Source organism: Carcharodon carcharias, chromosome 18 (genome assembly GCF_017639515.1).
Source record: "Carcharodon carcharias isolate sCarCar2 chromosome 18, sCarCar2.pri, whole genome shotgun sequence".
NCBI lineage: Eukaryota > Metazoa > Chordata > Chondrichthyes > Lamniformes > Lamnidae > Carcharodon > Carcharodon carcharias.
Genome location: NC_054484.1, coordinates 19,406,094 through 19,427,169, shown reverse-complemented (window position 1 = coordinate 19,427,169; position 21,076 = coordinate 19,406,094). Strand labels below are relative to the sequence as shown.

General features: G+C 46.7%; 3 protein-coding genes across 3 annotated transcripts in view; all 3 read right to left on the bottom strand.

Annotated features, from left to right (window-relative positions):
- The window catches only part of LOC121290414 (uncharacterized threonine-rich GPI-anchored glycoprotein PJ4664.02-like), a gene marked incomplete at its 5' end in the record, with an annotated part of 42,407 nt that extends 28,842 nt beyond the window's left edge, over positions 1–13,565 (bottom strand). Inside the window, 3 exons of the mRNA XM_041210854.1 lie at positions 2,940–3,052; positions 8,208–8,462; positions 10,892–13,565. Of these exons, the coding sequence (XP_041066788.1) occupies positions 2,940–3,052; positions 8,208–8,462; positions 10,892–13,565 (3,042 nt within the window). The remainder of the gene's footprint in view (positions 1–2,939; positions 3,053–8,207; positions 8,463–10,891) is intronic.
- A 682-nt stretch (positions 13,566–14,247) lies between these two features.
- Positions 14,248–16,274, bottom strand: LOC121290413 (mucin-5AC-like). Its single transcript, XM_041210853.1, has 2 exons — positions 15,150–16,274; positions 14,248–14,952 (listed from the first exon to the last, which is right to left on the bottom strand). The coding sequence occupies exons 1-2, from the start codon at positions 16,272–16,274 to the stop codon at positions 14,248–14,250; spliced, it is 1,830 nt and encodes a 609-aa protein (XP_041066787.1).
- A 1,557-nt stretch (positions 16,275–17,831) lies between these two features.
- LOC121290412 (mucin-2-like) overlaps positions 17,832–21,076 on the bottom strand; it is a gene marked incomplete at its 3' end in the record, with an annotated part of 51,892 nt that continues 48,647 nt past the window's right edge. The window contains exon 11 of the mRNA XM_041210852.1: positions 17,832–18,931. Within this exon, the coding sequence (XP_041066786.1) occupies positions 17,832–18,931 (1,100 nt within the window). The remainder of the gene's footprint in view (positions 18,932–21,076) is intronic.

The window sequence follows — 21,076 nt, the reverse complement described above, 5'->3', positions numbered from 1 at the left end:
GGAAGAAACAGAAAGGGGGTGGGGATGGAGGAGGGAGCTCAAGATCTAAAGCTGTTGAATTCAATATTCAGTCCGGAAGGCTGTAAAGTGCCTAGTCGGAAGATGAGGTGCTGTTCCTCCAGTTTGCGTTGGGCTCCACTGGAACAATGCAGCAGGCCAAGGACAGACATGTGGGCAAGAGAGCAGGGTGGAGTGTTAAAATGGCAAGCGACAGGGAGGTTTGGGCATTCTTGCGAACAGACCGCAGGTGTTCTGCAAAGCGGTCGCCCAGTTTACGTTTGGTCTCTCCAATGTAGGTATTCTCAGTGTGAAGTTGAGTGTAAAAGAAATATCATTTTCTTTTCCTAATATTACTGTGGGATATTAAAGCAGGCGTGTGTATGTGCATGTGCGGCTAATTTAATTAAACTAAAGATGTTCAGACCGCAAGGTTTGAAGCATCAAAGGGGTTAAGTATAAAACAGGCATTTTGAAACAGAGATGGGTGAGCCTAATGAAGTCTCAGCAGATACAGAGTGAATTCAATTTGCTTTTGTAGATAAGTTGAGAGTTTGTTGATACTGTACAACAGTCTACAAGTAAGATGGAATTTATTTAAGGGAAAACAGATACATTTCATACAGTGTCATACAACAGACTTTTGAACAAAGTTAGAGCTCGTAGAAAAAAGGAACAGCATCAACATGAATTTAAAAATTGGCTGAGTGACAGGAAACAGAGAGCGGTGATTGATGGACATTTGTCAGACTGATGTGTTTGCAGTGGGGTTCCCCAGGGGACAATGGTGGGACTCTTGCTTTTCCACATATAATAATGACCTAGACATTGATATACAGGGCACAATTTGATAATTTGCAGATGGTACAAAACATGGAAGCATTGTGAAGTGTAAGGGGGATAGTGTGAAAGTTCAAAATGTCAAGTTGGTGGAGTGGGTGGGCAAGTGGCAGATGACATTTAATGCAGAGAAGTGTGAAGTAATTTATTTTGGCAGGAGGAACATCAGAGATAATATCAAGTAAAGGGTAAAATTCTAAAGTGGATACAGGAGCAGCTAAGCCTGGATGTATATGGGCATAAGTCATTGAAGGTGGTCGGATGGGTTGAGAGAACTCTTCATAATGCATAGAGTATTTTAGGCTCCTTTAATAGGGGCATAGAGCACTAGGGCAAGGATGTTAAGTAAAACTCAAATAAACCACTGGCTCAGCCTCAAAAGAGTATTGCATCCAGTCCTGGGAGCTACTCTTTAGGAAAGATGTGAAGGCATGAGCGAGACAATGCAGATTCACAAGAATGGTTTTGGGAATGACGAACTTCAGTTATATAGATAGACTGGATAATCTGGGTCTCATTTTCCTTGGAGAAGAGAAGGTTGAAGAAGATTTGATAGCGATATAGCAAATCATAAGAGGGCTGGACAGAGCAGATAGGGAAAAAACTGTGCCCACTGGTGGAAGGATCAAGAAGGGGAGGGCACAGATTTAAGGTAATTGGCAAAAGAAGCAATGAAGGCGTGAGGAGAAACTTTTTCATGCATGAATGGTTAGTTTCTGGAATGCGCTCCCTGAGATTATGGTGGAGGCAGGTTCAATCATGGTATTCAAAAGGAAATTGGATTATTATTTGAAAGGGAAGAATGTGCAGGTTTATGTGGAAAAGAAGGGGGAATGACATTTGGCCCAGGGTCTTGGATGGGCCCGGCACACCGACACGTAAAATAACACGTGGTGACGTCAGGCGTGGGTCCCAACACCACCGCGCGTCATTCCGACCTTCAGTTTGGCAGGCGCGCACCAGAGTCGGCTGCGCACTCGCCGAACTGTCAAAGGTCTGTTAAGGCCATTAGTAATCCAATTAAACAAATTGACAGGGCTGCCCGTCCAACCTTAAGGTGGGCGGGCAGGCGAAGAGCCCGGGCGGCCTTCACATTTTTCACGGAACCTCATCCACAGGCGGGAAGTGCTCAGCACTTCCAGGTGTGCGCCACGCCCAGCGGGCCTTAATTGGCCTGCCCACGTAAAATGGCGGCGCGCAGCTGATTGCGGGCGGCAATTGGCTCCGCGCCTGCTCGCGCCCTCTCCAGACTGGCCCAGCTGACGGGGAGAAAATTCTCCCCTTGGCGTTTTGCTCATTTGGTGAGCTGGCACAGACAAGATGGACTGAATGACCTCCTTCTGTGCTGCAATAATTCTGTGATTCTGTCAGTGCTGTGATTCTGCATTGCCTTTTAAATTAATCATGACCAGCTAATGATACATTTTTCTTTTGCAATGAAATCTAAAATAAAATCTAAAATCAAAAGAAATAGGAACAGGAGCAGGCCATTTGGCCCTTCGAGCCTGCTCCACCATTCAATAAGATCATGTCTGATCTTCCTGTGGTTCAATTTCCACATTCCCATCCATCCCCGGTAACTTCTGATTCCCTTGCCTAACAAGAATCTATCTACCTCTGCCTTAAAAATATCCAATGACCCCACCTCCACCACCTTCTGAGGCGGAGAGTTCCAAAGTCGCACAACTCTCCGAGAGGAAAAAAAAATCAATTTCCCTGTGTTTTGTTTTCCTGTATTATCTGATTAGAATGTGGGCTATGGGTAGGTTTAGATGGCAAATGTTAAGATCTTCCAGATTACCCATGATAAAGCCATTGCTATCAGTGTATATTGTTACCCGAATGGAAAATTTGAAAGATATTAGATAGAGCAATATAGTGGTTTTTGAGAACTCTTGGCCATATTCATACACCTGACTTCTGTACGGGGAATAAGGCACTTTAGCATATACTTCGAAATCTCACAAGCAGCAAAAGGTAGCATCTCATTTTCTCATCTTTGCTAAAACAAGCACATCTTTCCATCTATTGACTCCCGTGACTTTTTTCCATACCCACACCCCCAACCCCCACCCACTACCCACGACACATGAATGACTTACTTCAACAATGAAATTCGTTACAAAGTCTTTGTACTCCTGGCTGTTTTCATTTTTCAGATCTGGTGTGAACTCTACATTTGTAATCCTTGTTGACACCTCCACTACCGTGGCAACTTCAGAAAGAGAAAAAGAATGTTACTTTTTGAGTAAAACCTAAAATGCAAATTTATATATGTTGCTACAGTTCTACTTTGAATTGGCAGTACAGACATTAACCTTTTACACCCAATGAGAAGAGAGCGAGTGAGGAGTTAAAATAATGGTAAAGTATTTACTGCTCTAGTTCTTGCCATGTCTCCTGATCACTGCGTTTTTAACCTTCAGGTTTTGAAAACAGTCCGAGGCCCCTGCCACAGTCAGTCACAGGTGTGATGACTATATTAAAGTTGGAGACCCGTGACACGATTGGGGTCCTTTGTGCGATTTTAACTCAGGGTCTCAGAATTACGCATTGATCTGGTGCCAGTGATACTCAAGGATAAACAGATACAAGGCAAGAAGAGGCTCAGCAAATTAGGTTCTTATAGTTATACCTGAGTCTCCTGAGCAAGAGTGTTCCTTCGGATCTCTAAGGGGAACTTATGACTTCCCATATCTCACCATCCCCTGCATATAGCATCATACAGGAGATCACATAGGGACTATTGTGACTTGGACCTTCTGGGCTCTCGCCTCGGTTTCCCAGTGAATCTGGACCAGTAGATCAGAAAAATGTTCCTATACATTCCTGTCTTCACATCCTTCCAAGAAAGCAATCCCAGCAAGGTGAAATGTGTTGATCATATGTTTATGCAAACCATTTTGTAATGAGGGAAATATGGCCTCCACCATTGGAGTGTTGGATTCCAGAAATTTCTAGCAGGCTAATGTAAGAAATAGCAGGAACGCTTTGAGTTCTGAGCAGTTTAGTAACCTGCTGGGTTTCGCCTGCTCACCCAACCTGAAACACCAGTGCATAGATTAAATCAACTCAAGAGAAGTGTAAATGGAGCAGAATGGGTATGATCATGAAGTACAGCAGCTCCAGGATGGGTTAAGTAGGTGAGAGATGGTGGCATAGTGGTGTTGTAACTGGGCTAATAATCCCAAAACCTTGGGTTCGAATCCCACCACAGCCAATGGTAGAATTTTAGTTCCATAAAATGTCTGAAATTAATTATGAACATGTGTCGATTGTGGTAAAAACCCATCTGGTTCACTAATGTCCTTCAAGGAAGGAAATCTACTACCTACATGTGTCTCCAGAGCCACAATAATATGATTCAGTCTCAATGCCCTCTGGCATAATCCCCATTATCACCAAGCCAGGGGATAAACCCTGGTTCAACGGAAAGTGCAGGAGGGCATGCCAGGAGCAGTACCAGGCATACCTAAAAATTAGGTGTCAACCTGGTGAAGCTACAACACAGGACTACTTATGTGCCAAGAAGCATAAAATGCAAGCAATAGACTGATCTATATGATTTTACAACCAATGGATCAGAGCTAAGCTCTGCAGTCTTGCTACATCCAATCATGAATGGTAGTGGACAATTAAACAACTCACTAGAGGAGGGGGCTCCACAAATATCCCCACTCTCAATGATGGGGGAGCCCAGCATATCCGTGCAAAAGATGGGGCTGAAGCATTTGCAACAATCTTCAGCTAGAAGTGCCAAGTGGGTGATCCATTTCGGCCTCATCCGGAGGTCCCCAGCATCACAGATACCAGTCTTCAGCCAAGATTGGATTGGATTCACTCCACATTGGATTCATTTCACATGATATCAAGAAATGGCTGAAGGCACTTGACACCACAAAGAGTATGGACCCTGATAATGTTCCAGCAATAGTACTGAGGGCTTGAGCTCCAGAACTTGCCGTTCCTCTTGCTAAGCTGGCATGTACCCAGCAATGTGGAAAATTGCCCAGATATGTCCTGTACACAAAAAGCAGGGCAAATCCAACCAGACCAATTGTAGCCCCATCAGTCTACTCTCGATAGAAAAATGGAAAATCCTGGAAAAACTCAGCAGGTCTAACAGCATCTGTGGAGAGAAAGAAACAGAGTTAACGTTTTGGGTCTGTATGACTTCTTCAGAGCTAAAGAGAAGTAAAAATGTGATTAAATTTATATTGTTTAAGGGGGGGGGGGGCGGTGGGTGGAGTGGGTGAAGCTGGACAGAAGGCCAGCGATAGGTGGGGGCAAAGGATAGATTGCCAAAGATGTCATGAACAAAAGGACAAAGGGGTGTTAACAGTACTGGCTAAAGGAGATGCTGTTGGTGGCATTAAGATTAGAAAGCAGAATGTGATAATAGCAGGACGAGAGTAAGTCCTCTGGAAAGAGCAACATGAACAAGTGACTGATGGCCCTATTGGGGGTGGGGTGGAGGAAGGGTATGGTGGTGGGAAAAAAGATTGAAAATCGGATAAAAGGTAGGGATAAAACAAAGGATAAAACTGAAAATAAATGCAAATAAAAATAAGTGGATGAAAATAAAAATTAAAAAATTAAAATGAATATTGAAAAAAGGGGCTAAAGAAGGGGTGAGGAGGGAGGAGAGAGTTCATGGTCTGAAGTTGTTGAACTCAACGTTAATTTTGGAAGGCTATAATGTGCCTAATCAGAAGATGAGGTGCTGTTCCTCCAGTTTGCGTTGAGCTTCACTGGAACATTGTAGCAGGCCAAGGTGTTGGGATTGATGGAGGAATGGACCAGGGTGTCACGGAGGGAATGATCCCTATGGAATGCCAACGGGGGGGTGGGGGGGGGGGGTGGTGAAGGAAAGATTTGTTTGGTGGTGGCATCATTCTGGAGTTGGCAGAAATGGTGGAGGATGATCCTTTGAATGCAGAGGCTGATGGGGTGATAAGTGAGGACAAGGGGGACCCTATCATGGTTCTGGGAGGGAGGGGAAGGTACGAGGGCAGAGGCGCGGGAGATGGGCTGGACACGGTTGAGGGCCCTGTCAACCACCGTGGGTGGGAAATCTCGGTTAAGGAAGAAGGAGGACATGTCAGAGGAACTGTTTTTGAAGGTAGCATCATCGGAACAGATGTGATGGAGGCGAAGGAACTGAAAGAATGGGATGGAGTCCTTACAGGAAGCGGGGTGTGAGGAGCTGTCGTCATATTTTATCCCCACCTTTTATCCTAGTTTCAATCTTTTTTCCCATCACCGTCCCCTCCCTCCACCACACCCCCCACAAGGGCCATCAGTCACTTGTTCATGTTGTTCTTTCCACAGTGCTTACCCTTGTCCTGCTATTATCTTTCTGCTTTCTGCCCTTAATGCCACCATCAGCACCTCCTTTAGCCAGTACCACTACCATTAACACCCCTTTGCCCTTTTGTCCATGACATCTTTGGCAATCTCTCCTTTGCCCCCACCTATCGCTGACCTTCTATCCAGCTTCACCTGCTCCACCGCCGCCCCCCCCTTAAACAGTATAAATTTCATCACATTTTTACTTCTCTTTAGCTCCGAAGAAAAGTCATATGGACTTGAAATTTTAACCCTGTTTTTCTCTCTCCACAGTTGCTGTTAGACCTGCTGGGTTTTCTAGCATTTTCTGTTTTTGTTTCAGATTTCCAGCATCTGCAATATTTTGCTTTTAGGCTACTCTTGATCATCAGCAAATTGATGGAAGGAGTCATCAACGGTGCTATCAAATGGCGCTTGCTTTGGAATAACCTGCTCACTGACGCTCAGTTTGGGTCCAGCAAGGTCACTCAGCTCCTGACCTCATTGCAGCCTTGGTTCAAACATGGACAAAAAAGCTGAACTCCAGAGGCAAAGTGAGCGTGACTGGCCTTGGCATCAAGGCAGCAATTGACTTCGTGTGGCATCAAGGAGCCCTAGCAAAACTGGAATTAATGGAATCAAAGGAAAACTCTCTACTGGTTGGAGTCACATGTAGCAACAAAGGAAAATGGTTATGGTTGTTGGAGGTCAATCATCCCGTTTCCAGGACATCACTGTAGGAGTTCCTCAGGGTGGTGTCCTAGGCCCAACCATCTTCAGTTGCTTCATCAATGACCTTTGTTCCATCATAAAGCCAGAAGTGAGGATGTTCTCAGATGATTGCACAATGTTCAGCAAAATTCGCAACACCTCAGACACTGAAGCAGTCCATGTTCAAATGCAGCAAGACAGGCTTGGCAAGTAACCTTTGCACCACATATGTGCCAGGCAATGACCATCTCCAACAAGAGAGAAGTAACCATCACCACTTGACATTCGATGGCATTACCATCACTGAACCTCCACTATCAACATCCTGGGGGTTGCCATTGACCAGAAACTGAACTGGAGCAGCCATATAAATACTGTGGCTACAAGAGCAGGTCAGGGGCTAGGAAGCCTGCACCGAGTAACTCACCTCCTGACTCCCTAAAACTTGTCCACCATCTGCAAGGCACAGATGAGGAGTGTGATGGAATACTCCCCACTTGCCTGGATGAGTATAGCTCCAAACAACACTCAAGAAGCTTGACACTGTCTAGGACAAAGCAGCCCACTTGATTGGTAATTCGTCCACAAACGTTCACTCCCTCTGCCACCAACACACAGTAGCAGCAGTGTGTACCATCTACAAGGTGCACTGCAGGAACTCATCAAGGCTCCTTCCAAACCCATGGCCACTACCATCTAGGAGGACAAGGGCAGCAGATAGATGGGAACACCACCACCTGGAAGTTCCTCTCCAAGCCACTCGCCACCCTGACTTGGAAATATATTGCCATTCCTTCATTGTCGCTGAGTCAAAATCCTGGGAACTCCCTCTCTAACAGCACTATGGGTGTACCTACACCACATGGACTGCAGTGGTTAAAGAAGGCAGCTCACCACTACCTTCTCAAGGGCTATTAGGATTGGGCAATAAATGCTAGCCTAGCCAGCGATGCTCACATCCCTTGAATGAATAAACGAAAACTGACCAATAGATAGGGGACAACTTCTGACTCCCAGTCAAATATTCTGGCAAGGGTCTCCCCCCACCATTCAAGTTGATAACACCCCCTATTTAAAATGCTAGCCTGTCTTCCCCTCTGCTTGAGCACAGAAAGGCTCACTCTCAAATTACAAGTGGAAGGCTTTGCTGAAATCTGAACTAAATAAAGCCAATGCTCAGACCACAGAGCTACCTGAGTGTCCCAGAGAAACAATGAGTTGTTCCGGAAACTTGCTACCTCAACCAATGTTCGGTCCTCCATTTTCACAGCTCACGTTCAGGAGGGATGTGTGATGAGAAGGGGAAGCAAAATCTGTTTCATCAAACATACCTGTCCTGACCTTCCTTGTAATTGTCTGCTGCTGACCACAAGTTGTAGTGGATATTATTATCTGATATTCAACGTCCGGCTGTAAACCACTAAATTCTGCTGCTTGTTTCTCAGTTTGAATTCGCTCCATGTAGTTCCCCGCGGAGATTGTGGCATTGAAATGAGGCTGTTTGAATGCATTGTTAGTCTCCCAGGTGATGGAGATTACTTCACTTTCCACTGATATCAAATTAATACGAAGGAACCTCAGCGGTGCTGAAAAGAATATATTATTTATTATGAAGCATCAGAAAGAAAGAAACGTACAATTACAAACTGCATTTTATGCCTCAAATTGCTTCATGGAAAATGAATTACTTTTGAAGAGAGCTCACTATTGCAATGTCGGAAATATTCCAATAACAGCATGATCCCCAGGAACAACAATGGGACAATAACCTGACAATATCTTTGAAACAGCATAAGGGAATGCATAACTATTGGCCAGGACAATAGACGCCTTTTCCATTATGGAATACTATTGACATCCACATTCTGAGAGAGGTTCAGAGCGATACATTTAGTCTGAGAGGTCAAGAGGTGAGCGAAGGTAAGATTAATTGGCCTGTATTCGCTGGAGTTTTGAAGAATTAAGGGTGATATCATTGAAGCTTTTAACATTCTTACAGGGCTTGGCAGGGTAGATGTAGATAGGGTGTTTCCCTTGGCTGGCAAGTCTAGATCCAGGGGGCACAGTCTCAGAATAAAGGGCAGGCCATTTAATATTGAGATGAGGAAGCTTTTCTTTACTCAAAAGAGTAGTGAATTTTTGGAATTCTGTACCCTAGAGGGCTGTAGAAACTCAATTATTGAGTGTATTTAAGACAATAACTGTTTGAATTTTGTATACTAAATGAAATCAAGGAATATGGAGATAGTAAGAAAAGATGGCACAGAGGCAGATAATCATCCATGATCTTTTTGAATGGTGGAGCAGGCTCGATGGGCTGAATGGCCTTCTCATACTCATATGTTCCTACATTCCTATGTTCCTATCAGTGATAGAGCATGAATGCTTTCATGGTAAAAAATAGGAGCAGTAGTGAGCCATTGGGACCCCTGGTTTTGCTCATGCATTCAATAAGATCATGGCTGATCTGATTGTGGCCTTATCCCCACTTTCCTGCCTGTCTTCATAAATCTTCACTGCATTGTAGATCAAAAATCTGTCTAACTCTTAACTACTTTTGCCAAACTTGTGAAGACGTTGGAGTTTCACTGCACTATGCGGCAGCACTTGGGGCCTCTCACTGTCTGTAATCACATAGCAGAGGCAATCTGTGTCACACTTTTTGGACTCTACGTCCCTATTGTCCGTGGGATGATTCCTCCTTGTCCTGTCTGCAACAGCTCAACAAATGCTTATGAAACCTCGGTGCCCTCATTGCTGTAACCACACCCAAAACTGCTGGAGCTGGAAATACAGGGTCTGCCTGTAACGAGCTGCAGCCTTTTAAAAGCTGCACAAGAACTGAATTTCCCTCTGCCCTGAGGTGCTCAGACAATGATGAGCATTGTTCTCTCTTATATGACTAATGAGGAAGAAGGAGCAGTGGATTAATAAAAAAAACTTTTAAAATCACACTGCTTTAATCTGCCAATAGGAGGAGATTCAAGGTCTCTCATTCTGATTTTGTTTCTTCCAATGATCTTTCTTCTCTTCTGGAAATGCTGACGCCCTCAGGAATAGAAGCCACAATCACACCCACCTATGGTCAGTGGGCACCTTATGATACAGATAACCCTCATGGTTTAGGTGCTTCAGAAGGAGCAATCATCACTCAACCCAATCCTGTCTTCATCTGCTTTGCACATGTTCAATCAGGGATCTCTAGAGATAGATCAGCATTGATTTCCATTCCTTAACCCAATGATTTGTATTCACTGTTCGTGACAACTAGGATCATCAATAGCATTGGAGCCACTGAAGAGACTGAGCACATAAGCTAGGCTCACATTTCAGAGCAATGCTGTGGGAGGGCTGGATCATTGGAGGAGTCAGTCTTTGCATCAGAAATTAAACTGTCTTATCCAGAGGTTCAGGTGGATGGTACATATCCCAAAAATCTACTTCAAGAAGAAAAGGAATGTGTTTGATGGCCTGATCAAAAAAATCAAGTATCACTCTTCTCATTGCGGCTTGTGGTGTCTTACTTTGCACAGAATAATTACTCTGTCTACAATTAACATTATATGCACTTCAAAGCAATTTGCTGCATGTGAAGAACATCTAGTACAGATACAAGAGACGTGCTAAAGCACTATAGGAATATAATTCTTACCATCTTATGGATTGGTTCTGAGACATTGGGAAATAGCAATTACCATGAAACAAATAACAGTTGTTAATCCTTAAATATTTCAGAAATATAACTATGCCACAACATATTTCCCTGTCTAGGCAAAGAGACAATTGATAAATGTTATCCATCTGTGAAATGAAGCTCCAGTGAAGTCCAAAATCTCATGCATTTAACTAAAGTTCTCCCCTGTGATATGGAGTGGCCATTGAGTTATGGGACCTGTGTTGAGTAGTAATAAGAATGTGACAGAAAAAAATAACTTCTTTATATTAAAGTTTTCTCTGTGATGAGGGGTACATGCTTATATAATGGAACGGTTATGGATTAAAATATTCAACTTACCACAGGCTGTAGTGAGTGATGTGGAGAAGTGGGTGATGGTGGTTGGGGTGGTGGTTAAGATGGAGGTTGAAGTGGACGTTGGGGTGGTGGATGGAGCGGAGGTAGATGTTGTGTTTGAGGTGGTTGTTGAGTTGGTAGTTAGTGTGGTGGTTGGGGTAGAAGTTGGGGAGAATGTTGAGGAGGAGTTTGGGGTTGAGGTTGGGGTGATTGCAGAGGCAGTTAGGGTGGGGTTTGAGGAGGAGGTTGGGATTGAGGTTGGGGTGATTGTTGAGGCAGTTAGGGTGGAGTTTGAGGAGGAGGTTGGGATGATTGCTGAGGCAGTGAGGTTGGAGTTTGAGGAGGAGGTTGGGGTTGAAGTTGGAGACACTGTTGAGGTGGTTAGGGTGGAGTTTGAGGAGGTTTGGGTGATTGTTGAGGCTGTTGGGGTGGAGTTTGAAGAGGAGGTTGGGGTTGAGGTTGGGGTGATTGTTGAGGCGGTTGAAGTGGAGTTTGAGGAGGAGATTGGAGTTGAGGTTGGGGTGAATACTGAGGCGCTTGGGATGGAGGTTGAGGATGGGGTTGGGATTGAGGTTAGGGTGATTGTTGAGATGGTGGAGGTGGAGTTTGAGGAGGACATTTGGGTGATTGTTGAGGCTGTTGGGGTGGAGTTTGAGAGGGAGGTTGGGGTGATTGTTGAGGCAGATGAGGTGGAGTTTGATGTGGAGGTTGGGGTTGATGTTGGGGTGATTACTGAGGTGGTTGGGATGGAGGTTGAGGAGGAGGTTGGGGTTGAGGTTAGGGTGATTGTTGAGGCGGTTGAGGTGGAGTTTGTGGAGGAGGTTCGGGTTGAGGTTGGGGTCATTGTTGAGGCGGTTGAGGTGGAGTTTGGGGAGGAGTTTGCGGTTGAGGTTGGAGTGATTCTTGAGGTGGTTAGGGTGGAGTTTGAGGAGAAGGTTGAGGTTGAGGTGATTGTGGAAGAGGTTGGGGTGGAATTTGAAGAGGAGGTTGGGATTGAGGTTGGAATGATTGTTGAGGCGGTTAGGGTGGAGTTTGAAGAGGAGGTTAGGGTTGAGGTTGGGGTGATTGTTGAGGCGGTTGGGATGGAGGTAGAGGAGGAAATTGGGGTTGAGGTTGGTGTGATTGTTGAGGCAGTTAGGGTGGAGTTTGAGGAGGAGGTTGAGGTTGAGGTTGGGGTGATTGTGGAAGCAGTTGGGGAGGAATTTGAAGAGGAGCTTGGGGTTAAGTTTGGGGTGATTACTGAGGCAGTTGGGATGGAGTTTGAAGAGGAGGTTGGTGTTGAGGTTGGGATGATTTCTGAGGTGGTTGGAGTGGAGTTTGAGGAGGTGTCTGGTGTTGAGGTTGGTGTGATTGTTGAGGCGGTTGAGGTGGAGTTTGAGGAGGAGCTTGGCGTTGAGGTTGGGGTGATTACTGAGGCGGTTGGGATGGAGTTTGTGGAGGAGTTTGGAGTTGAGGTTTGGGTGAGTGTTGAGACAGTTGAGATGGAGGTTGAGGAGGAGTATGGGGTTGAGGTTTGGGTGATTGTTGAGGCGGTTAGGGTGGAGCTTGAAGAGGAGGTTGGGATTGAGGTTGGGGTGATTGTGGAAGCTGTTGGTGTGGAGTTTGAAGAGGAGGTGGGGGTTGAGTTTGGAGTGATTACTGAGGTGGTTGGGATGGAGTTTGAAGAGGAGGTTGGGGTTGAGGTTTGGGTGATTGTGGATGCGATTGGGGTGGGGTTTGACGAGGAGGTTGGGATTGAGGTTGGAGTGGTTGTTGAGGTGGTTAGGGTGGAGTTTGATGAAGAAGTTGGGGTTGAGGTTGGAGTGATTGTTGAGGCGGTTAGGGTGGAGTTTGACGAGGAAATTTGGGACATTGTTGAGGCAGTTGGGGTGGAGTTTGAGGAGGACGTTTGGCTGATTGTTGAGGCAGTTGGGGTGGAGTTTGAGGAGGAGTTCAGGGTTGAGGTTGGAGTGATTACTGAGGCGGTTGTGATGGAGGTTGAGGAGGAGGGTGTGGTTGAAGATTGGTCGATTGCTGACGTAGTTGAGGTGGAGTTTGCGGAGGAGGTTGGGGTTGAGGTTGGAGTGATTGTTGAAGAGGTTGGAGTGGAGTTTGAGGAGGAGGTTGGGGTGATTCTTGAGGTGGTTGAGGTGGAGTTTGAGGTGGACGTTGGGGTTGAGGTTGGGGTAATTAATGAGGCGGTTGGGATGGAGGTTGAGGAGGAGGTTGGGGTTGAGGTTGCGGTGATTGTTGAGACGGTTAGCGTGGAGTTTGAGGAGGAGTTTGAGGTGGTTGTGGAAGGGGTTGGGGTGGAGTTTGAAGAGGAGGTTGGGGTGATTGTTGAAGTAGTTAGAGTGGAGTTTGGAAAGGAGGTTGGGGTTGAGGTTGGAATGATTCTTGAGGTGGTTGAGGTGGAGTTTGAGGTGGAGGTTGGGATTGAGTTTGGGGTGATTACTGAGGCAGTTGGGATGGAGGTTGAGGAGGTTGGGGTTGAGGTTGCGGTGATTGTTGAGACGGTTAGCGTGGAGTTTGAGGAGGAGTTTGAGGTGGTTGTGGAAGGGGTTGGGGTGGAGTTTGAAGAGGAGGTTGGGGTGATTGTTGAAGTAGTTAGAGTGGAGTTTGGAAAGGAGGTTGGGGTTGAGGTTGGAATGATTCTTGAGGTGGATGAGGTGGAGTTTGAGGTGGATGTTGGGGTTGAGGTTGGGGTAATTAATGAGGCAGTTGGGATGGAGGTTGAGGAGGAGGATGGTGTTGAGGTTTGAGTGATTGTTGAGGCAGTTGTAGTGGGGTTTGAGGAGGAGGTTTGGGTTGAGGTTGGGGTGATTTTTGAGGCGGTTAGGATGGAGTTTGAGGAGGATGTTTGAGTGATTGTTGAGGCGGTTAGGGTGGAGTTTGAGGAGGAGGTTGGGGTTGGGGTTGGGGTGATTTTTGAGGCAGGTGGGATAGAGTTTGAGGAGGAGGTTGGGGTTGAGGTTGGGGTGATTGTGAAAGCGGTTGGGGTGGAGTTTGAGGAGGAGGTTTGGGTTGGGGTTGGGGGGATTTTTGAGGTGGTTGGGATAGAGTTTGAGGAGGAGGTTGGAGTTGAGGTTGGGGTGATTGTGAAAGCGGTTGGGGTGGAGTTTGAAAAGGAGGTTGGGGTGATTGTTGAGGCGTTTGAGGTGGAGTTTGAGGAGGAGGTTGGGGTTGAGGTTCGACTGATTGCTGAGATGGTTTGGGTGGAGTTTGAGGAGGAATTTGGGGTTGAGGTTGGGGTGATTGTTGAGGTGGTTAGGCTGGAATCTGAGGAGGAAGTTTGGGTGAGTTCTGAGGCAGTTGGGGAGGAGTTTGAGGAGGAGGCTGGATTTGAGATTGTGGTGATTGTTGAGGCAGTTGAGACGGAGTTAGAAGAGGAGGTTGGGGTTGAGGTTGGGGTGATTGTTGAGGCAGTTAGGGCGGAGTTTGAGGAGGAGGGTTGGGTTGAGGTTGCGGTGATTTTTGAGGTGGTTGAGGTGGAGTTTGAGGAGGAGGTTGGGGTTGAGGTTGGGGTGATTGTTGAGGTGGTTAGGGTGGAGTTTGTGGATGAGGGTGGGGTTGAGGTTGGAGTGATTGTTGAGGCTGTTAGGGTGGAGTTTGAGGAGGAGGTTGGGGTTGAGGTTGGGGTGATTGTGGAAGCGATTGGGATGGAGTTTGAAGAGGAGGTTGGGGTTGAGGTTGGGGTGATTGTTGAGGCGGTCGAGGTGGAGTTTGAGGAGGAGTTTGGGGTTGAGGTTGGGGTGATTGTTGAGGTGGTTAGGGTGGAGTTTGAGGATGAGGGTTGGGTTGAGGTTGGAGTGATTGTTGAGGCTGTTAGGGTGGAGTTTGAGGAGGAAGTTTGGCTGTTTGTTGAAACGGTTAGGGTGGAGTTTGAAGAGGAGGTTGGGGTTGAGGTTGGGCTGATTGTTGAGGTGGTTGGAGTGGAGTTCGAAGAAGAAGTTGAGGTGATTGTTGAGGCAGTTGAGGTGGAGTTTGAGGAGAAGTTTGGGGTTGAGGTTGGGGTGATTGTTGAGGTGGTTGAAGTGGAGTTTGAGGAGGAGATTGGAGTTGAGGTTGGGGTGAATACTGAGGCGCTTGGGATGGAGGTTGAGGATGGGGTTGGGATTGAGGTTAGGGTGATTGTTGAGATGGTGGAGGTGGAGTTTGAGGAGGACATTTGGGTGATTGTTGAGGCTGTTGGGGTGGAGTTTGAGAGGGAGGTTGGGGTGATTGTTGAGGCAGATGAGGTGGAGTTTGATGTGGAGGTTGGGGTTGATGTTGGGGTGATTACTGAGGTGGTTGGGATGGAGGTTGAGGAGGAGGTTGGAGTTGAGGTTAGGGTGATTGTTGAGGCGGTTGAGGTGGAGTTTGTGGAGGAGGTTCGGGTTGAGGTTGGGGTCATTGTTGAGGCGGTTGAGGTGGAGTTTGGGAAGGAGTTTGCGGTTGAGGTTGGAGTGATTCTTGAGGTGGTTAGGGTGGAGTTTGAGGAGAAGGTTGGGGTTGAGGTTGAGGTGATTGTGGAAGAGGTTGGGGTGGAATTTGAAGAGGAGGTTGGGATTGAGGTTGGAATGATTGTTGAGGCGGTTAGGGTGGAGTTTGAAGAGGAGGTTAGGGTTGAGGTTGGGGTGATTGTTGAGGCGGTTGGGATGGAGGTAGAGGAGGAAATTGGGGTTGAGGTTGGTGTGATTGTTGAGGCAGTTAGGGTGGAGTTTGAGGAGGAGGTTGAGGTTGAGGTTGGGGTGATTGTGGAAGCAGTTGGGGAGGAATTTGAAGAGGAGCTTGGGGTTAAGTTTGGGGTGATTACTGAGGCAGTTGGGATGGAGTTTGAAGAGGAGGTTGGTGTTGAGGTTGGGATGATTTCTGAGGTGGTTGGAGTGGAGTTTGAGGAGGTGTCTGGTGTTGAGGTTGGTGTGATTGTTGAGGCGGTTGAGGTGGAGTTTGAGGAGGAGCTTGGCGTTGAGGTTGGGGTGATTACTGAGGCGGTTGGGATGGAGTTTGTGGAGGAGTTTGGAGTTGAGGTTTGGGTGAGTGTTGAGACAGTTGAGATGGAGGTTGAGGAGGAGTATGGGGTTGAGGTTTGGGTGATTGTTGAGGCGGTTAGGGTGGAGCTTGAAGAGGAGGTTGGGATTGAGGTTGGGGTGATTGTGGAAGCTGTTGGTGTGGAGTTTGAAGAGGAGGTGGGGGTTGAGTTTGGAGTGATTACTGAGGTGGTTGGGATGGAGTTTGAAGAGGAGGTTGGGGTTGAGGTTTGGGTGATTGTGGATGCGGTTGGGGTGGGGTTTGACGAGGAGGTTGGGATTGAGGTTGGAGTGGTTGTTGAGGTGGTTAGGGTGGAGTTTGATGAAGAAGTTGGGGTTGAGGTTGGAGTGATTGTTGAGGCGGTTAGGGTGGAGTTTGACGAGGAAATTTGGGACATTGTTGAGGCAGTTGGGGTGGAGTTTGAGGAGGACGTTTGGCTGATTGTTGAGGCAGTTGGGGTGGAGTTTGAGGAGGAGTTCAGGGTTGAGGTTGGAGTGATTACTGAGGCGGTTGTGATGGAGTTTGAAGAGGAGGGTGTGGTTGAAGATTGGTCGATTGCTGACGTAGTTGAGGTGGAGTTTGCGGAGGAGGTTGGGGTTGAGGTTGGAGTGATTGTTGAAGAGGTTGGAGTGGAGTTTGAGGAGGAGGTTGGGGTGATTCTTGAGGTGGTTGAGGTGGAGTTTGAGGTGGAGGTTGGGATTGAGTTTGGGGTGATTACTGAGGCAGTTGGGATGGAGGTTGAGGAGGAGGTTGGGGTTGAGGTTGCGGTGATTGTTGAGACGGTTAGCGTGGAGTTTGAGGAGGAGTTTGAGGTGGTTGTGGAAGGGGTTGGGGTGGAGTTTGAAGAGGAGGTTGGGGTGATTGTTGAAGTAGTTAGAGTGGAGTTTGGAAAGGAGGTTGGGGTTGAGGTTGGAATGATTCTTGAGGTGGATGAGGTGGAGTTTGAGGTGGACGTTGGGGTTGAGGTTGGGGTAATTAATGAGGCGGTTGGGATGGAGGTTGAGGAGGAGGATGGTGTTGAGGTTTGAGTGATTGTTGAGGCAGTTGTAGTGGGGTTTGAGGAGGAGGTTTGGGTTGAGGTTGGGGTGATTTTTGAGGCGGTTAGGATGGAGTTTGAGGAGGATGTTTGAGTGATTGTTGAGGCGGTTAGGGTGGAGTTTGAGGAGGAGGTTGGGGTTGAGGTTGGGGTGATTTTTGAGGCAGGTGGGATAGAGTTTGAGGAGGAGGTTGGGGTTGAGGTTGGGGTGATTGTGAAAGCGGTTGGGGTGGAGTTTGAGGAGGAGGTTTGGGTTGGGGTTGGGGGGATTTTTGAGGTGGTTGGGATGGAGTTTGAGGAGGAGGTTGGAGTTGAGGTTGGGGTGATTGTGAAAGCGGTTGGGGTGGAGTTTGAAAAGGAGGTTGGGGTGATTGTTGAGGCGTTTGAGGTGGAGTTTGAGGAGGAGGTTGGGGTTGAGGTTCGACTGATTGTTGAGATGGTTTGGGTGGAGTTTGAGGAGGAATTTGGGGTTGAGGTTGGGGTGATTGTTGAGGTGGTTAGGCTGGAATCTGAGGAGGAAGTTTGGGTGAGTTCTGAGGCAGTTGGGGAGGAGTTTGAGGAGGAGGCTGGATTTGAGATTGTGGTGATTGTTGAGGCAGTTGAGACGGAGTTAGAAGAGGAGGTTGGGGTTGAGGTTGGGGTGATTGTTGAGGCAGTTGAGGTGGGGTTTGAGGAGGAGTTTGGGGTTGAGGTTGGGGTTATTGTTGAGGCAGTTAGGGCGGAGTTTGAGGAGGAGGGTTGGGTTGAGGTTGGGGTGATTGTTGAGGCGGTTAGGGTGGAGTTTGAGGAGGAGGTTTGGGTTGAGGTTGGGGTGATTTTTGAGGTGGTTGAGGTGGAGTTTGAGGAGGAGGTTGGGGTTGAGGTTGGGGTGATTGTTGAGGTGGTTAGGGTGGAGTTTGTGGATGAGGGTGGGGTTGAGGTTGGAGTGATTGTTGAGGCTGTTAGGGTGGAGTTTGAGGAGGAGGTTGGGGTTGAGGTTGGGGTGATTGTGGAAGCGATTGGGATGGAGTTTGAAGAGGAGGTTGGGGTTGAGGTTGGGGTGATTGTTGAGGCGGTTGAGGTGGAGTTTGAGGAGGAGTTTGGGGTTGAGGTTGGGGTGATTGTTGAGGTGGTTAGGGTGGAGTTTGAGGATGAGGGTTGGGTTGAGGTTGGAGTGATTGTTGAGGCTGTTAGGGTGGAGTTTGAGGAGGAAGTTTGGCTGTTTGTTGAAACGGTTAGGGTGGAGTTTGAAGAGGAGGTTGGGGTTGAGGTTGGGCTGATTGTTGAGGTGGTTGGAGTGGAGTTCGAAGAAGAAGTTGAGGTGATTGTTGAGGCAGTTGAGGTGGAGTTTGAGGAGAAGTTTGGGGTTGAGGTTGGGGTGATTGTTGAAGCAGTTAGGGTGGAGTTTGAGGAGGTGGTTGGGGTTGAGGTTGGAGTGATTGTTGAAGCGGTTAGGGTGGAGTTTGTGGAGGAGGTTGGGGTTGAGGTTGGGCTGATTGTTGAGGTGGTTAGGGTGGACTTTGAGTTGGAGGTTGGGGTCGAGGTTGGGGTGATTGTTGAGGTGGTTGGGCTGGAGTGTGAGGAGGAGGTTGGGGTGTTTGTTGAGGCGGTTGAGGTGGCATTTGAGGAGAAGGTTGCGGTTGAGGTTGGGGTGATTATTGAGGAGGTTTGGGTGGAGGTTGAGGAGGAAGTTGATCTTGTGGTTGGATCAGTGGATGAATTGGAGGTCAGAATAATGATTGCGTTGGTAGTTGGTGTGGAGTTATGGGCAGTGGTTGGCTTGGTGGTTGGGTTGGTAGTTGGGGTGGTATTGGATTTTTTGGCTGAGGTGGTTAGTGGTATTGTTATTGGAGTGGTGATGGTTGGGATGGTGGTGGTTGAGGTGGTGGTGGTAACAACGGAAGTGATTGGATTGGTGCTGAGTGTTGTGGTAAGAGTGTTGGTTGTTGGAGTGCTGGGCGAGGGTGTGATGGTGTTTGGATTTTCACTGGTTGAAGAAATGGTGATCAGAGTTGGACTCGCTGAGGAAATGATGGAAACTGCAATAAAAATTGAAGAGGACAAATTTTAAACAAAATTGTTCAGAACCTTGTAGTTCAATTTCTCACCATATCACAATCAAAAATTGTTCCCATGAACCTATTGTTTCACATAGTGACAATGTTCCAGGCCATCACTTGAGGAGCATTCAGGGTTTTAGTGCATTAAAGTCACACAACTGGAATGCAGACAATAGGTGGCCTCAGAAATGGGGAGCATGGCATGACAGAAGAGGTCTTGTTTTTTTTTATATGAGAATGAAAAAATTCAGGGAAACCCATTAGCAGCTCAGAACTACAAAAAAATGAAACACCAGGAGAATAATTCTGAATTTAGCCTTTTGTTGCTTGCAAACAGTGGGGCACAACGCCAGAGAATCAGCTATCCCCACTCTCCTTCTGGACTAAGTTTTAGGAAATGAAGCTGGGCAAGTGGAATTAGTGACAGTGGGAGAGCCTTTTGGTGGTAATGATCATAATTCAATTACCTTTAACATAATTATGGAAAATGACAAAGATAAAACAGAAGTCCAAGTTCTAAACTGTGGCAAGGCCGATTATACTGAGCTGAGGACTGATTTAGCTAAGGTGGACTGGAAACAGTTACTTGAAGATAAATCAGTGTTGGAGCAGTCGGGGGGGAGGGGTGCATTCAAAGGGGAGAATCAAGGGGTTCAGGGTAAACATGTTCCCACAAAAAAAAAAGGTGAGACAGTCAAATCTTGAGCCCCTGGATGTCAAGGGCCTTACAGGGTTAAGGTAAGGCAGAAAGGGAAAGCTTATGTTAGACACCAAGAACTCAATACTACAGAAAGCCAAGAGGAGTGTAGAAAGAGGAGGGGTGAAATTAATAAGGAAATTAGGGAAGTAAAGAAAGGGCATGAAAGAATATTGGCAAGCAAAATCAAGGAGGGCCCAAAACAATACATTAAGAGTAAGAGGACAACTAAGGAAAGAGCAGGGCCCATAAAAGACAGAAAAGGTAACCTATGTGTGAAGGCTGAGGAAGTGGGTATGGTTCTTAATGAACACTGTGTGTCTGCATTCACAAAAGAGGGGAACGCAGACAGGGTCGAAATCCCCTGCAACTGGGAAATTTATGGAACAATAAATTTCAAAAAGATAAGCTGCAGTCAGCAGTACGGGATTGGGCAGCAAGAGGTTAATTCAGACATTTATTGAAAACACAGTGACTCATCAAAAGGGTTTTGACATTGAACTAACATGATCAAGAAGTCTGATTACCCAATACAATGGCACAAAGGACATAACATCGATGCAATACGTTCAAGGAATTATCCAATCACCACAGACAATAGTACTGGAATAGGGTCATTCAAACCCTCATTAACTTTGGAGCCAGTGTGCTGTTACTGTGCTGTTACTGTGCCACCTCAAACAGCAGGAAAATTGCTCATACAATGAGAGTGGGTAATATTCGTCTGGATACATCTTCCATGGAAAACCCTGTATTGTTTCAATCAGCAGGAGCTGATGACATTTGCCTGGACTTTGTGTGGAATCAACTAATGGGCATTTGAACAACAGGAAATATATTTTGACATGTCTGAGTTAAATTATTATAAAAGCAGAGCAGATCTGAGCAGTGGATTGCAGTCAAGAAGGAGGTTCAGGAAGGGTCAACCTGGCTCACGGACCTACAGTTCTCACCAGAAAGGCCAGTCTTGTTGGGGTTTGTAAGTGTTTTCAGCCATATCATGGTGACACTGGCCTGAAGGTTTTGGGCTGCAGTCGAAAGAAGGGTTGAATTTGGTCACCTTGACTCAGGCCTACAATTAACACCGACATACCAGCCGTGTTGGGGATTGTAAGCTTCAGGCAAATTATAGTGATATTGGTCTGAGGGTTTTGTGAAGGTTTGGGGTGAAAAATTGGTGTTTTCTTTGCCAATACCTTATAACTTGTTTCAGCTATATCTTGGTGATCTTGGTCTGAGGGTTTTTCTTAAGGTTTCAGGACAGGACATGGCGTTTTGCCTATGTTTTTGTAAGTTTTAACTGAATCGTGGTGACTTTGTGTCAAGTGCTGGGAATATGTTGTTTTAGATTTTGGGTTTTGTACTGTGGAGTTGTGGGTGATTCAGTAAAGTAATTGTGAATTATCAGAAGAAACTTATCTCACCGG

Excerpts from the sequence above, each read along its gene's own strand:
- LOC121290413 (XM_041210853.1), bottom strand. The coding sequence starts at position 16,274 with ATGTCCCAAATTTCCTCGTCAAACTCCACCCTAACCGCCTCAACAATC. Across the intron at positions 14,953-15,149 it reads CCTCCATCCCAACCACCTCA|CGCCTCAGTATTCACCCCAA; the intron begins GTAATCACCCCA and ends CTCCATCCCAAG.